This window comes from Triturus cristatus, chromosome 5_2 (assembly GCF_964204655.1).
Source record: "Triturus cristatus chromosome 5_2, aTriCri1.1, whole genome shotgun sequence".
Lineage (NCBI taxonomy): Eukaryota > Metazoa > Chordata > Amphibia > Caudata > Salamandridae > Triturus > Triturus cristatus.
The window spans coordinates 1,015,254,123-1,015,269,484 of record NC_140588.1 but is presented as its reverse complement, the minus strand read 5'-3'; the positions used below and the strand labels follow the sequence as shown (position 1 = coordinate 1,015,269,484).

The window sequence follows — 15,362 nt, the reverse complement described above, 5'->3', positions numbered from 1 at the left end:
CAGACCAACCACTGGGGAGGTATTGCTTGGGTATCTATTCTATGTTAAGGAATCTATGGCTAGAAGTCTCTGTCAGATACACTGTTACAGAAAGTAAGTAACTAGTTTATCTGGTAGAGACTCGATCTAGTTGCAGATTACTTAAATCCCGCTTTCCCATCCTCCCCTTGTGTGAACTGATTTCTCGTTAGGGTTATAAGAATCCTCTGAGCATCCCCATCGCTGACGGACTTCAGGAAGAAATTCAAGACCTGGCTTTTCGACTGAATCCCGCAGTCCAGAGCCTGGATACCCTGATGGGTGATTGATTGATTGATCGATTACCCTTCTGAAGCCTTTACCACCACACACCAGTGCATCAGCATTCCTCGTGGCTCTGCGCTTCTGGTTTGAAAAGTAGCAAAAAGAAACTGTCAGTGCACTGGGCGGTGGGACGTCACTTCTGGCATGGATGCCACCGAAGATACTAAGCCAAACTCTGTCACCTACCAGTATGTCGGGGTGCTGCTCAAGAATTTCTGGATCCATTCGGACGCTTGGGGATAATTCTAAGGTAAGAAATCTGCGGCTAGATCATCTGTTCCAGAACAAGCGTTACCAATGGTAAGTAACTTGTTCATTATTCACCTAGCAAGTACGATGCGAGCTACGTGAGATTCACCGACCGAGTCGTTTCCGGGTCCGAACCGCTCCGTATGTCTCGGTCGGAAGCTAACCATGGCGTGCAATGGATGCGATTTACAACCGAGCCAGTACGATGCACGCGTTGGACAGCCTGTGCGAGCCGGAGTGTCCGGCTCGCAAAAGCTCCCAGAGTCGGACTTCGGGGTTCCGCGTCAGACCCCCGACACCTGCAGACCTACGACTCGGACACAGGGGGAGACCTATGGGTCTCCCCAACACAGGCATGTACGACGTGGATGGCACCGCTTACCCACTGTAGGGGGCGCACTTGTTCGAGACGTACCCATTCAGTCATTGAGAGCGCATGTACACGTCGTACAACTGGCTCCCATTGACTTCTATGGGAGTCCTACCGAACCGAGTCCGACAGCATACGTGCGCATCGTACTCATTCGGTCGGACTGTAGGGGTCCGGCTCGGTCAGAAAACACCCCGGATCCGACTCGGTCGGAGTGCTTTCCGACCCGGATCGGTATCGGCCCCTATATGTTGGTTAAAAACCATCCCATTTAATCGTATGTCTGAAATTCCCATTGGATTAAATGAAAAAGAAATCATTCATTATAGTTGTGCCTCATACAACCTAATAGTGTCCCTGTCCGCGGACATTCTTCATCACGGAGTCCACTCCTAGCTCTGGACAGTGGTACATGTTAAGCTTGCATTGTATATTGAAGCTAACAAGTATTGTATGTGTTTTTACCACACTGCTAGGGGGTCAATACTGTTAAAACTGTATAATGAGAGACAAAATACAATCTTTTATTCGATAATATATCTTGAACACAAGGTTAAAACAAGCATTTGCAATGCAATCGGTCTCACCTTTGGGACCTTACATGTATTTAGCTATGCAGCACATTAGCCTGGGTACTGAAATATCTACTGTGCTTTAACATGGAAGGAAAGTAAGCACTAAACTGCGTGACATACCAGGTATGGGAACACATGGAGAGAAGTATTGCCTTTCAGCGTGAAATGGTTGGGTCCAAAGCTCTTTTTTTTAATACGAAATCGGGGCCTTCGGTGGTCATATCACTGAAAATACAAGATTTAAAAAAAATATTAGTGTCTGCGGGTGCTCGTGGAAGACAATTTCTATGGACTGGAATCTAGAGAATGCTAAAGTGATTCTGGTATCTTACTGACCTCTGCTGGTCGTTTTCTATCATGAAAGTTAAAGAGAGGCAGTTGCCAGAAAAATTAAAAAAAGAAAGTCCCTCAGCTGAAAGCAATTCTGATAATTTACTCACCTCTGCTGGTCGTTTAATATCAAGACACTTAAATAGAGGTAGTTGAACAGAAAATAAAGCTCCTAAGTGGAAGCAGACAAGTCCTAGGGCTGATCTACAGAGCCCACAAAGTACATACACATAGAAGTATATACTAAAGTATATACATGAGGTCTCGAATGTTCGACCTAAAAAGGCATAATTGACCTAAAGCATGTTATTAGGACCCTACTTTGTCTTCAATAGGAAGTCAAAATGTTTCTACCCTGTTTGTACCCTAAGTAGGTCTGTAGCATTCTTCACAATAAGATGTTCCTCTACATTAACAAAGCTATAGTCATTGTTGCAACATAACAGTTTGGCTATTTAATCTGATTCAGTGCGCTGTGTTGTGAAAGAAAGCATTGACAGTGCAACTGAAAACATTGGCATTCCTACTTCAATACATTTAAACTGTATGAAGCTATTACAGTGCTTCATTTATGGTGTTATGGTTTCTTTCATTAACCTTCACCTACCTCTCACACACCCCACTTGTTGGCACAGATAATGGATACAGTCGTCCTGTGTCACAATCGACTATCTTGTGTCTAATGTCTAAATAAAAGGAGAGAGAACGGCGTATTCGCCAGTACGTTTTTAGCACGTGAGCGTTACGGCGTGGCTACGCATGATGACATCACTGCTCTACGGATCCTGTTGTCTCCAGTTAGTGTGTTGATCAGAATTGGAAAAATAGTTATAGTTGTCTCATGTTCTTATGTTTATCCTATTTGTGAAACTAACATTATGTTGGGGGCATTTGGTTTTTCTGTTTACATTGGTGAAAGCATTCTCATAGTCTAGATTCTTCTCTAAGTATCACATAACCAGTATGTATGCATGTTCGTAAAAACTCTTCCATTGTTCTCATATTTATTACCATTTTTTGGTGGGAGTCTAATGTGTGCTAGTAATTGAAATATTACAGTAAAGCTATTTGGTGCTTACTTATTGCTGTTCAGTGGGTGTTACTACTTCTTCAGGAAAGAGATGTGTTCCTGTGGGAATTCAAGTGACATACCATCTGCATGTAGTATTGCATTTGTTTTTTTATATCCAATTGTTGTCTTATGGAAGAAAAAAAGCATTCTTCTGCATTTTGATATGGGGCGGACTTGAAAGTTGGGTAATTCCTCATCAGTTGGTAAATCGCATAGGAATACGAGAACACTTGCCTTCCCCACTGGTGCTGGGTGGCACAACATACTTTCCTCCCTAGAGATCCGTGTGTGTTACATGTTTTGGATGCTGTCACTTGCTCAGTGACAAAGGCTACTAGAATTTAAATTTTGGCCCCTCATTCTGCTGGGATAGTAGCAGCATTATGGTTGTATGATGTGTCCAGTTGACCTAATCATTGAGGCAGTTTACGTGGGTGGAAGCTTAAAAATCCAGTGTTACTTTCCTAGTAGCATTTTAGATGGACAACTGTTGTCATTACAGGGTTGACTTCCTCATCATTGATTGTCCACTGGAAATCTTCTAGTTTGTTTTTTTCTCTCTCAAGGAAATGTTATCAGTATCTGTCAGTTTTCCACACCTTTTGCAGCTTTTGCATTCCTGCATCTCTGTTTTTATATTTCGGATGGTCCTGCTGCCATATCTTTTGTTACAAATACAAGTAATGATAGATATGAAGTTTACTATTGCGTGTAGTGGGACCGTAATTCTCCCCTGACTGTAGCCAAAGTTCTATCCTTTTGGCTCTCTTTTTTTTGGCTACACACATTGCTTGCATTTTCACAGGGGTGGCATTCCAAAGGGTTTCTGTGCATGAGTATCAGATAAATCTATAGGTCTGGTACATATCGCTTCCTCTCTGATACGTTTATTTATATATATTTCACTATGCAGCATAGTTTCCCCTTTCTGGTAGCGGGTAAGGCAGGATGTGTGAGCCAGTCTTTATTCCCAGTGATGCCCTCTGTGCAGTAAGGCAACAGTCCCAGCATCTTTAATCGTCTATGGAGCATGAAAGAGGGGTTTTAAGCTGACCCTAGATCATACATATTTCAAAGTAGTTTTGATAGTCAAGTATGTGGTTTTTCGGAAGTTTAAATTTGTATAAAATATATCGCTCCTTTCTTAAGCCGCATTTTGGGGGTTTTGCACAATAACTGAATTTACTACCAATTATGTTAAAAGTAAAAGAAAAAAATGACCCGTTTTTCTTTCTCGTTCATCTAGGTTTCAGACCACAACATAAGTTCCGAAACACACACTATCAAACGACTCCTCGATTATGGGATTATCAAAAACCTCACCCGCTTCTAAAGAAGCATCTCTTGTTCTGTTGAGGTGACGTACTAAGGGCTTGGAATCCTCCTCCGGGTGCTCTGCGTACAACTGTATATTTCTCAACGGAATCATTTTGACGACAAATCCTGGTGGGCAGCTCCAGTAAGATCTTCCAACGCTGGCTGTTGGCGTATATAATGATGTGGTGGTCTGGCTAGCACGAAACGTTTGTGTGGATAAGCTATGCCATATCACAACTTCATGTCCTGGAGACCAGGTGGTCTGATGCTATTTGAGAGATGAGTATTCCATCAACCCTGTTTCAGAGGTGGCAACCCTAAAAGGATACCGAGAGAGAGTCGATTTGAAATACGTAAGCTGCCCTCTACACCTTTTTAAGGGCGGACTTGACACCGAAGCGGTCTTTCATCCTTTCAACAATTCTTCAAACTATGCATAAAGTGGGATTTGTCTCTTCTTAGAGGCGTATTTAAATTTCACCTTTTTCTATTGACTCTTTTGTGTATCACTCTGCCTCCTATGGAGGGCTTGCGTGCTTTCATTGCAATACATGAGGGACGATATTCTATTTTGAAGGTACCCTTAATCATAACAAATTAACTTTGTTGTTGATTCGATGCATTATACACAAACAAATCTTTTTTTTGGGAATATTTTGTCACCATCAGGATTTAAAAAAAATATGTTTAGGAGAACTTAAAAAATACAGCCAGAACTATTGACTTTGCGACTGCTTGTTTTCTGTGTTTTGAATGAAACATAAGGATTAAGATCTTGTTAGTGCGGTTTATTCTGAAATGAAGGAGAACTGATCCAGAGATTCTGGTTTACCCCCTGCTGGGGAGATCTTGGACAGGGATTTGCTCAGCATTCTTTCCCGGAACAGGATTGGTCAAGCTTTGGTTCCTCGTGAAGCTGATGGAAACCCGTCAAGAGGAATGATGGACATCGCACTCTTCTTACACTGGAACCTGACAAGTCCCATCTAGCCATGGGCTTCAATCATCGAAGAGCAAGTGGAACGTGTGGGATTGACGCAAGCTTCTACCACCAATCAGAGAAGGTGTTGTGGCAAGAGTGAAAGACATAACTCCCCATGATTTGTACTTCTCAGCCACGTTCATGCTGTGCTGCCCTTCTCTGTGGTGTCTTCAAAATAGAGCTGTCTGTGGGCTAGATACGGGCACCAGGCTAGGAAGGAGACCATGGCAGTAAATACCACTCACGGGGAATGGCTTGTAATACCTGTGATGAAGAGGCGAGGGCGAGTGCTTCTCTAAAATGATTGGCCGTATTCACTTCCGAATTTGGGAGTTTTTTTATGCTTTTAGGAGTTATGTATTCAAAAGCACATTCATGAAAAAAGTCGTGTTATGAAGCAGAGAGTTTATAACATTTAGATTACATCCAGATATATCTGAGAGATGTCCGGGTTTCTGACATTTACATTACATCCATATATTTGAGATGTCAGTGCTTCCAGCATTTGCATTACATCCAGATATTTGAGATGTCAGTGCTTCCAGCATTTGCATTACATCCAGATATTTGAGATGTCTGATTCCAACATTTGCATTATATCCAGATATTTCTGAGAGATGTCCGTGAATCTTCAAAATATACAGGTTCGTTGCAATAAGGTGCTTTGTGCGAACTATATGTAAAAACTCGTTTTAGAACTCCGGCCTTTATCTGTAAAAAGATCCAGTTAGCGACTTAAAAACGTTTCCCATCCCCGTCCACTCAGGGAGCCGCATGCTCCAGGCCTCAGGGTTTCCCTTAGCAAGTCAGCTAATGGTTCTGAAAGGCGACATGTTTTGATTCAGACGGTGGGCTTTCAAAGAATGCATACTATAAATGAGGGAGAGTTGAAAAATGTTCATTAAAACATTATTGTACTTCATTGCAAAAATGTTCAAGCGCCTGCTCCAATTAAAATGGCAAACGCAAGGTCCAAGCCAAAACTAAGTTTGGTGTGGGTGGTGAGCATTGGCACGGGATGTCATTGGTTTGTGGACTATGGCGAGTGGGTGGCAGTCACTGAACCACTGGCACAGAGGTGCCCCAAATGCTCGGTTTGGAGCAGGAGGCGTTGATTTTACTCAGGGATATTTTAGTTTTTACCCCTTTATCTCATCTCATTTTAAATTTCTCAGCATCCATTCTGTTTGGGTTTCTCTTACCATGGTACTGGCTCTGAGTCCTCTGGGAAAAGCGTTTTTCAATTCACAATGACATCCTGGGGGAATTCTTTACGAAGGTTTCTTCATTTCCAATGTTGTTTACGTGGTCATGATAAAGCATATGTGGAACAATGCTCTATGTATTATTGTTAATTAAGTTTACATTAATGTAAAATGTTATTTATTAAACAAATGCTGACTGTACGAGTGTTCATTTCTATTTTTTAAAGAATTTTTTATATCATTGTGGAATAATTTCATGCAACATTCATATGGATCAATGTAAGGTATAGAGTATAATTCTACATCAAAAGAACTGCTGACAGAGTGTGCGAGGGTTACTCAGCAGTGCTGTCAAATTATCATTAAGGTATTTAAAATGTAAAAAATCTGTCAATAAACATGAATTTTCATTTCTGATATGTTTCCTTTCTTTAGGGGACACGTGTATCTTGTTAGGCCTGGTTTGTATACCGCTTCCGTGCCAGCCTCATATTTTTTTTAAAATAACTTCTCCCCACTCACTTCTAAACGAGTATTCATCAGATGATTCTAAATGAAATAATCCACACTGGAATATTTCCCAAAACCTGGAAAATGGCTTCCATTCTGCCGTTGATTAAAAAAAAAAAATAAAAAAAAAATAAAAGCACGCCTACCTCCTCAGATCCCAATAGCTATCGCCCGATTCCATGCTTGCCCCTACCAGCTAAAATCATTGACAAAGCACTAAATCTTCAGCTATTAGATTTCATCAACAAAAACAATTTACTTGTTCTAGAGCATTTTGGTTTTCATAAACATCACAGCACCAAAACTACCCTTATTATTGCAGCAGAAAGTCTAACAACAATCGTAGATCGTGGTGACCTCTCGGCAGCTTTCGACACCGTCAGCCATAGGATCCTTATAAGCCGCCTTCATGACCTGGTCATCAGAGATGCGTCTCTCTCTCTCTTCTAACCTCCTACCGCTCAGAGAGAGAACAACAAGTAACCGTATACGGCTTTGTGACAAAATCCTTCATCCTCCCTTGTGGTGTCACACAAGCTGCATCCCTGAGTCCCACACTGTTTAGCCTTTACATCTCTCCTCTAATCAAATCGATCAGGGCTTTTGCGTTTGCTGTGGTGTCGTATGCTGATGACACCCAAAACATTGTACCAGTGTCAGGCGGTTCCTTGACAGCTAAAAAGTTCTGCACATATATGGAAAGCCTCAGCGCATGGATGAGTGACAACTGCCGAAGACTTGACTCTGGCAAAACTGAGGTTCTGTTTGGTAACAACAGCATCTTTTGATCCCCAGATTGGTGGCCACGGGACATAGGCCCCCTTCCTACACTAGTGGAGAAAGTTTGAAGTCTCAGAGTTATATTTGACAGGCGACTTACTTTTGGATACCAAGTGAACCAAATCACTTCAGCGGTGTTTCGCCTCCTCAAGCTCATTAGGAAAATTATGCCATTTACATTTATCCCCTCCCATCTTCAAAAACTTGTGGTAAAAGCACAAATCTTGTCTAAATTGGATTACTGCATCGGGCTTTATTTGAACATGCAACAGAGATTACTGACAAAACATCAAACGTTGCATAATGCGGCAGCACGCCTTATTTTTGGCCTTCCCACACACGCAAACCTCACTAGCTGTCCATACAGAAAAGAATTACATTTAAGACCATATCCATTGCCTATAAGATACTGCATAAACCTGGACCTGAATTTCTTATCCAGAATTTTAGATGGTATAGGCCCTCCAGATCACTTCGTTCTTCCAACGCTAAATACGCGATAGTCCCAACTGTCAAGAAAGCCCTTTGGGTTGGAAAAGGCTTTGTGACCAGCACTGCAAAGATCTCGAACTCCCTGCCTCTTAACCTTAAAGAAGCAAAAAAGCTCCTTCAATTTAGAAAGATCTTGAAGACCTGGCTCTTCAGTCACTAGTCTTATCCCTCATTTTTAGACCCTCTTCATTCTGGCTCCTTGCAAGGCAGCGCCAAGGCACCCTTCGGGTATTTAAGCGCTATACAAAACTTACTAACATAACCTAACAAAAAATCATTACAAAAAAGCACATATTTATAGCGATAGGCCCTATTGGTCATCCGTTCTTTGGAGTGTCATGCACATTTTGCTTCTTCTCACCACAGCACAGGACACTTAACCCACTTCATCTCTTAATTGTCTTACATGGCCTGTTCAGAGGTGCACAAGCACGTTAAAATGGGTGCAAGTCTCTGCACACTGGCTGTACAGAGAGGCCGGCTGTGTGCAGCATAGATGTGAGGAACCAACAGCATGAAGGAGAACGAAAGCACTGGATAAACCTTTGTTTTCACCATGTAAATTTGCATTTCCATTACTTCTATATGGAATGGTCACAGGAAAACCCCTTTGCTGTAAATATGTTTCTCCCCAATTCAAAATGGCTGCGATAGTATCTTCTCTTCCTTTTCTAGACTACAGGATCAATCACAGGTTGTGACATCATGTGCTGCCAGGCATGAGAATCTCTTTAACTCGAAGACTTTACATGCGCATTTGCTCCCACTTTCATTTACGCATACCACTCTCAGCCCTCAACATTTTGAACAGGTGCAGCACCGTGCCCGAAATTGCATTCTAGCTGGTGTGTGCGCACTCAAACCCTTTTTGAAGAGATGGGCACCTCTGTGTCGGTCTAGAACAGAGTTACCTAGACTGTGGCTGAGCTGCTCCTGTTATCAATCACCACTACTTCCCAATAGGTGGAAAATCAAATCCACGCAAACTCCAGCCATTTGAAAAGTCTCCCTTACTTTCATATTTCTCCTGCATAGGTTTCTCTTCAGACCTCATCAGCAGGGTATCCAAGACGATGTTGCCATGTTGTTGAACACAGCTTTGTTTTGGCCAGTATAATTTTCAATATTGTTCGTTCCCATTCAGTCAGTTGACAGGGAACATAAAGGCACAGCCATCCTGAAGTGGCTGAATCTGTGTAATGGAGAGAGCAAAAAAGTGAAAGTGCTTGTGAGAAACATAAACAGAAGGATACGAGCAAGAGAAGGAAGTGTAGCAATGGTGTTTGCGAGGTAAAGGAACATTCGCAAGGGGAGTATTTCAGTGAGAAGTGAGGATGTGAGTGAATATGGGACGATAAGAAGCGTGGGTGCGGCAGAAAAGAGAACGTCTGAGAGAGGGGTGTGAAAAGATAGACATGTAAGCCTAAGTGAAGGACATGGAAGGAGGAGGGGTGGGGGAGCATAAGGAAGAGTGAAAATGTAGGAAAGGAGAAAATGGCTAGAGGTAGAAGGTGGATAGAGTGTGAGAGAAAAGAATATGTAATAGAGGGGTATTATAGACGTAGAAGGGGCAATACTGGGAGAGAACAAAAGAGAAGAGTCATGTTTTTTGGTTTTGTCTTTAAATGGGCTATACTGGGCATGTCGCTCCCTACATCCACTTTCGCACCACAAGTAAAGAAGTTCTCTTTATTGGGGGTAGAAAGGGCCCAGCCTTTGAGATCTAAGGTTCATTGACAAATGTGCATGTGAATGACAGCAGATGGATCTAAACAAAGTGACAGCAACAATACTGCTGGGCATGGCCCCCAGGAGTTACAGCAGTGACAACAGGACTCTGAGTAACAAAAGCAGGACTTTCAGAAGTAGCGGCGGGGTGGGGGAGGGGCAGGGTGGGGTAGGGTGGGGGTAGTAAACCACAGAATACGGCCAAACGGAGGGAAGTACATAATTAAATAAACAAAACTAATTACATTGCGCACTTGAATTCTATAATTTTTGAATCTTTGGAAACACCATTCAGGGGTCAACTGTTAAATTTATGATAGTCCTGAAGATGGACTCATGGACAAATGCATAGAGACTGAAACGTCGACACTCACACTCTCTTCTGGAAAATAATGTATAATGAGAAGAAGTGTTTACAATAGTGACATTGAAGGATTATACAATTGTATTTATTTTCCTCTTGTTACATTGTATAACTGTGTAGTACCCTTGATAAATTTCAAAAGATAAAACTTTTTTCTATATATACACCCGTGTTTTGAATATTTATTGTTTTGCGATTGGTTCATTGGTTCTTATGTCCTCACAAGGAACAAAAATATTTCTTAGATAAAACACATTTGAATAATATCTCTGGCGAGTTTATCAATAATTCTTGCAGTTAAAAATAAATATCAAAAGCAATAGAACAGCGTATTCCAAATAAATCCCTTGACGGCGCTTTTTACCCGTTCAATTATTTATCTAAGACACTTTAAAAGCATTACCATGGCATGTGTGTGCCTCTCAAAGTTGAAGCTCAGCAAGCTTGGTAAATGAAGTGATCAGAGATGTGTGGAACGCAAGCACTTTTTTGTGGAAGGAAACAATTGTGCCCAATCAAACACCAGACTCCCAATGTGTAGTTGGAGCCAAAGTCCCTCTCCTGGTGTTTCCAACGTAACTGTCTGACAACAGCTGTGCTCTCAAGCCAGACCATCAAAACTAGCAGAGTAGAGAGGAGGAGCCTAGCGCGCAACCAAGATGGCCGCGTAGGTGCGAGGCTCCCGAGGACCTCCGTGACCTCCTACATAAATCCTGAAAATATCCTGTCCTAGATGAGGGGACTGTGTGGGTGAGCCCGAGCTGAGGTGTCACCCGTTTTCCGCTTCCAAATTGGACCTCGGACACCGGTGGGAGCACCGATTGAGGTTTGCGGCCTTCTCCACGCCGGCCCCCCGGATTGGAGTTGCGGGGCGATCCGGAGACAAAGTGATCAACAGCGGCGGGCAGGGCTGGGCGACTCGCGTACCCCGCACTTTCACTTTCGCTTTTGCACCCTCCTTGCTGTGTAGGCGAGGTTGGGTTGCGGGGCGGTGTGCGGTGGTGTGGCCTCGTTGGGGTGCTCTGCTGGCCCGCCGGCTGTGATCCGTCCTGCGGACCTGTGGTTGCCCCCCCCCGGAGCCCGTGAACTGGTTTGTCGGCCTTTTCCGAGGTGCTTGGCACGATTTGGGGACTGAAACCATGTCCACAAAGCAAGATGGCGACCGGGCAAAGGTGAAATCGACCCGCCGTGGCGCAGCCCATCAGTCCAACAGCATGGACCGCTACACCCTCCAGAAGGGATCTCCCGAGGTGCCGCGTAGGTCCCCTGAGGACCCGACTGATGCTCCTGCGCTGCCCGCGGATCTGACCCTGCGAGATGTCATGGGCGCTATCGCCGAGATGAAGGCCTCGGTGGACCAGCGCTTTGACACACTGGCGCAAAAGATTGACTCTGTCCACGTGGATGTTGGCCTGGTGAGGGCTGATTTATCCAAGACCAATGACCGGGTCGATTCTTTGGCCCACACCACCTCGGGCCTTACAGCGGACGTGGCGGCCCTCCAAAAGGAGGTGCGCCGGCTTGGCCAGGCGAGCGCCCTGATGGATCGTTGACTGGAGGATTCCGAGGGTCGGGCCCGGAGGAACAATGTCCGCATTGTCGGGGTGCCGGAGGGACGTGAGGAGGCGGCGGCGGACCTGTTTGTGGAGGACCTGATTCTCACCCATCTCCAGCCCCGGGGGCTGAGTAAATTCTTTGCGGTGGAACGTGCCCACAGGGTTCCCGGAGGAAGACCGAAGGCCGGAGCCCCTCCGAGGCCTCTCATTGCCCGGATTTTCAACTTTCGGGACAGAGACGCTATCCTTCAGACTTCTAGGCAACAAGGACCGGTCAGACTTGACAATATGGACGTAAACTTTTATCCTGATTTCACCCCAGCGGTCCAGAAGCAGAGACTGAGCTTTCTCGGAGTCAAACGTCGTCTACGGGACTTGAACCTCAAGTATGCGATGCTTTTTCCAGCTAAGTTGCGGGTGGAGGTGGATGGCCGCACGCACTTTTTTGATCGTCCCGAGGCGGCCGGGGACTGGTTGGACTCCTTGCCCGGGGATCGGGGCCGGGGGGGTGGGGGGGGCGCGGTTGGAGGGGAGGGCTCGCCGGATCAGGACTGAGGGATTAATAGTAGGCCTCGCTCTGGACAATATTGTCGTCATTTTTGACTGTTCGTTAAGTCTCCCTCCTGTGGAGGTGGTACGGGGTCTCTTGGGGGCTCTCCCTCCTCCTCTGGGGGACTAGTTAGTTTAATCATTCATGGGGCGACAGGCACACTGCACTTTGGGGGGGCTGTTTGGGCTCATGCAGGGGTGCAGGGAGGGGGGAGTTCTGTTGGGATGGGTGGGTTGGGGTGGGGTGTTGTTCGTTTTTACCGCAAGGCAAACCCTTTATTGTATTGGTGTTTTTAAGGTGCTCTCGGGGGGACGAATGATGGCTTCTGTATGTGATGGGGGGTAGGGACCTGACTTTATTGTCCTGGAACGTTAACGGACTGGGGGATAGGATTAAGCGAGGTGTGGTCCTGCAGTATTTGAAACGACTTTCGCCAGATGTGGTCTTTCTGCAGGAGACACACCTTATTGGTAATTCCTTTTGTGCCATGAATCGGCGTGGCTATCGCTTGGTGGCCCACTCGGGCTTCACGTCGGGCTCACGGGGGGTGGGCATCATGGTGAAGAACTCGCTCCCGTTGGAAATAGACGAGGTGCGCCATGATGAGAGGGGACGCTACACTGTCTTAGTGGGGAGAATGGAGGGTAAAGTAGTTGTCTTTGTATCAGTGTACGTCCCACCGGGGTTACAGTCTACGACTTTTGCAGACTTAGGGCGCCTCCTCCTTGACCTTCCGGGGGGGCTTCTGGTGGTTGGGGGGGACTTCAATGCGGTGGTTTCTGGGACCGTGGATCGTCACCCCCCTAGGGACCTCCCCCGGGCGCAGGCGTGGCTGTCCGGCTTCTTAGATACACTGGGATTGGTGGACTGCTGGCGCTTAAAACATCCCACGCAGCTGCAGTACACTTTCCACTCGGGTGCCCATGGTAGCCTCTCACGGCTTGATTATGTCCTTGTCCCTGCGGCCTATGTTGGGAGGGTAGGAGAGGTGCGCCATTTGGCGAGGGGTATTTCAGATCACTCCCCGCTCCTGTTGCACGTTGATGTCTTCCCGAGGGGGGAGGGCAGGGTAGCTCCAATCAATGCCTGGTACCTGCGCGACCCCACTATTCGCGCTGATTTGATTAAATCCTTGCAGCGGTATTTCGATGAGAATGTGGGGTCCGTCCCTTCGGCTATCTCCCTGTGGGAAGCCTTCAAAACAGTTCTTAGAGGGGAGGCCCTCTCCTTTATTTCCCATGCCCGGAGGCGCGAGCAGGAGGAGGTGACCCGGGTGGAGGCCGAAATCGCTGAATTGGAGGGTGATCTAGAGGGTGGGGTGACGGACGCTGCACTACATGTCCTACAACTTAAGCAGGCGGCCTACAGGGCCCTCGTCACGGAGGCGGCCAGGGGCCTCTATAGAGAGCAACAGGGGCGACTGTATGATGTGGGTGATAAGGCTGGTAAACTGCTTGCATGGTTGGATAAAAAGGAGAGAGCGAGTCGTGTGGTCCCGCTGATTGAGAGGATGGATGGTGTGCGTGTCACCGAGCCAGAAGACATTGTCTCTTGTTTCGCGGATTATTTCCGCGAGGTGTATTCCCCGGTTTCTCCCTGCTCGGAGGAGGATTCCCATGCCCTGCTTAGGGATATCGCGCTGCCTTCCCTTTCGGTGGAAGACAGGGTGTCGTTCGATGCCGCTCCTACCTCCGACGAAATTGCCCTCGCCATACGCTCGGTCGCATCCGGCAAGGCCATGGGCCCGAACGGCATCCCTATCGAGTTGTATAAGCTGCGACCGGATGTACTGGCACCCCACCTCCGTGCGATGTTCCTGGCGGCCCACTCGCTGGGCTCCCTCCCGCCGGACCAACGTCTGGCTACAATCGTGGTGATCCACAAGGAAGGGAGACCTCGAGACCGGGTTACATCCTACCGGCCTATCTCGCTCTTGAATGCGGAGCCCAAAATCCTCGCCAAGGTGCTAGCCAACCGGCTGGTCGGCGTGGTGGGCGATTTGGTCCACCAAGACCAGTCCGGCTTTATTCCCCATCGCAACACGGCCCTTAATCTGCGGCGCTTGCACGGGGTGCTCGCGCGTGTCCCGTTTGTGCGGGAGCCGGCCATATTGGCGTCCTTAGACGCCACCATGGCGTTTGACACGCTCCAGTGGCCATACATCTGGGCTATGCTGGCGAAGTTTGGATTTGGCCCGGGGTTCATCAGCTGGGTCAAATTGTTGTATTCGGGCCCATTGGCGCAGGTGGTGGTGAATGGAAGAGTATCGGTCCCATTCGAGCTGGGACGGGGCACGCGACAGGGCTGTCCCTTGTCGCCGCTCCTGTTCGCGCTGGCCTTGGAACCCCTGGCGGAGTGGCTGCGGTGGCACCCTTCCATCCGTGGTCTCCGTTGGACCCCCGAGTATGAGGACCGCGTGTCCCTATACGCTGACGATATCCTTTTGTACCTAGCCTCCCCGCGTAAATCACTGATTGTCCTGGTTGATGTTTTGCGCTCATTCGGCCGCAACTCAGGCCTTGTCATCAACTGGGCTAAATCATGTGTGTATGTGCTTTACGGGGAGGCTCCCGTCCTCCCGCGGGGCTGTCCGATCCAGATTGCCTCACAGGGGTTTCGGTACCTGGGGGTTTACATTACTCTGGACCCGGAGGCCCGCTACGAGCGGAATTTGCTTCCCCCCCTCCAGCGCTTGAAGGAGGACGTCGCGCGCTGGCGGCGCCTGCCGCTTTCGCCGCTCGGCCGGGCGGCATTGTTTAAGATGATGTCGCTGCCACGCTTCCTGTACGCTCTCCAGAATACTATGGATTTAGTCCCGGCGCGCTACTTCCGTGAGGTGGAGAGTCTACAGCGCCGCCTGTTCTGGGACGGGAGGCCGCGTATTGCCCTGGCGAAGTTGACGCTCCCATGGTACGACGGGGGGATTGCCCTCCCGGATATTAAACGGTATTACTGGGCCTCCCAGCTAGCTGCAATTAA

At 47.0% G+C, this 15,362-nt stretch overlaps 1 protein-coding gene across 7 annotated transcripts in view; it reads left to right on the top strand.

Moving 5' to 3' along the window:
• Positions 1–6,604, top strand: part of ST3GAL4 (ST3 beta-galactoside alpha-2,3-sialyltransferase 4) — a 352,906-nt gene extending 346,302 nt beyond the window's left edge. For all 7 annotated transcript variants that reach the window (XM_085608300.1, XM_085608297.1, XM_085608296.1 and 4 more), the window contains one exon: positions 4,146–6,604. In XM_085608300.1, coding sequence (XP_085464426.1) covers positions 4,146–4,232 — 87 coding nt within the window. In that variant the 3' untranslated portion in view covers positions 4,233–6,604. The remainder of the gene's footprint in view (positions 1–4,145) is intronic.
• Positions 6,605–15,362: the final 8,758 nt, after the last annotated feature.